This window comes from Colobus angolensis, unplaced genomic scaffold (assembly GCF_000951035.1).
Source record: "Colobus angolensis palliatus isolate OR3802 unplaced genomic scaffold, Cang.pa_1.0 Scaffold55, whole genome shotgun sequence".
In the NCBI taxonomy this organism is placed as follows: domain Eukaryota; kingdom Metazoa; phylum Chordata; class Mammalia; order Primates; family Cercopithecidae; genus Colobus; species Colobus angolensis.
Window position 1 is genome coordinate 5209321 of NW_012119043.1, and position 1155 is coordinate 5210475.

At 43.9% G+C, this 1155-nt stretch overlaps 1 protein-coding gene across 1 annotated transcript in view; it reads left to right on the forward strand.

Moving 5' to 3' along the window:
* ABAT (4-aminobutyrate aminotransferase) overlaps nt 1-1155 on the forward strand; it is a 79650-nt gene that overhangs the window by 45607 nt on the left and 32888 nt on the right. The window contains exon 5 of the mRNA XM_011961429.1: nt 792-909. Within this exon, the coding sequence (XP_011816819.1) occupies nt 792-909 (118 nt within the window). The remainder of the gene's footprint in view (nt 1-791; nt 910-1155) is intronic.

Consider the following 1155-nt stretch of genomic DNA (forward strand, 5'->3'; position numbering starts at 1 on the left):
AGGCTGGTCTCGAACTGCTGACCTTGTGATCCACCTGCCTCGGCCTCCCAAAGTGCTGGGATTACAGGCATGAGCCACCCCACCCAATCCTTTTTTGTTTTTGTTTTTGTTTTTGAGATGAAGTCTCACTCTGTCACCCAGGCTGGTGTGCAGTGGCACAACCTCAGATCACTGCAACCTCCACCTCCTGGGTTCAAGCAATTCTCCTGCCTCAGTCTCCCAAGTAGCTGGGATTACAGGTGCCCGCTACCACACCTGGCTAATTTTTGTATTTTTAGTAGAGATGGGGTTTCACCATGTTGCCCGAGCTGGTCTCGAACTCCTGACTTCAAATAATCCACCTGCCTTGGCCTCCCAAAGTGCTGGGATTACAGGCGTGAGCCACTGCACTCAGCTCTCTTGTAATGTTTTTTATTTTGCATTAAGTGAGTACTTTCCAGTGTAACATTTTTATTTCTTTAATGATTACTATATATTTTTGGTTTTCTTTGAGGTTGCTCTAAGGTTTACCATACATTACAGAATCGACTTCAGATTTGTATCTCTTTTTGTGTTCTGATGTGTAAAACACATACAGAAAACTTCATGAAATATAAAATCACAGCTTACTGAACTATTGTAAAGCAAACCACCCATGCCCTTAGCCAAAGCAAGAAATACATTGCCGGCACCCACAGATGCCCCTATGTATCCACAAATAGTCACGATATGGTATACTTCACTGATTCAAGCTTAATCCCAAGAATCTAGGGAGTGGCGGTGAGCCTGAATTAGTCTCTTTTTTCTCCAAGAATGCAGAGGCTGTGCATTTTTTCTGCAATTACGAAGAGAGCCGAGGCAATTACCTGGTTGATGTGGACGGCAACCGAATGCTGGATCTTTATTCCCAGATCTCCTCTGTCCCCATAGGTAAGAGCTGGGAAATCACTCCTTGGATATAACCTCTGTTTGTGTCTCTCCTAGTTGTGGCTATCCAGGTATTAGGCTGTGGCCTCCAGCAGGCACATCCCAGGGTATTGCCTGACACTTTGCTCAGGGGTAGGAAAAAAATAAGTAATGTGTAAAGGGCATATTATTAGACATATTTTATGTCCTCTCTCATCTACTCCTTCCCCAAATTCTACAAGGTAAGTATGTATTCATATCCCCATTTTG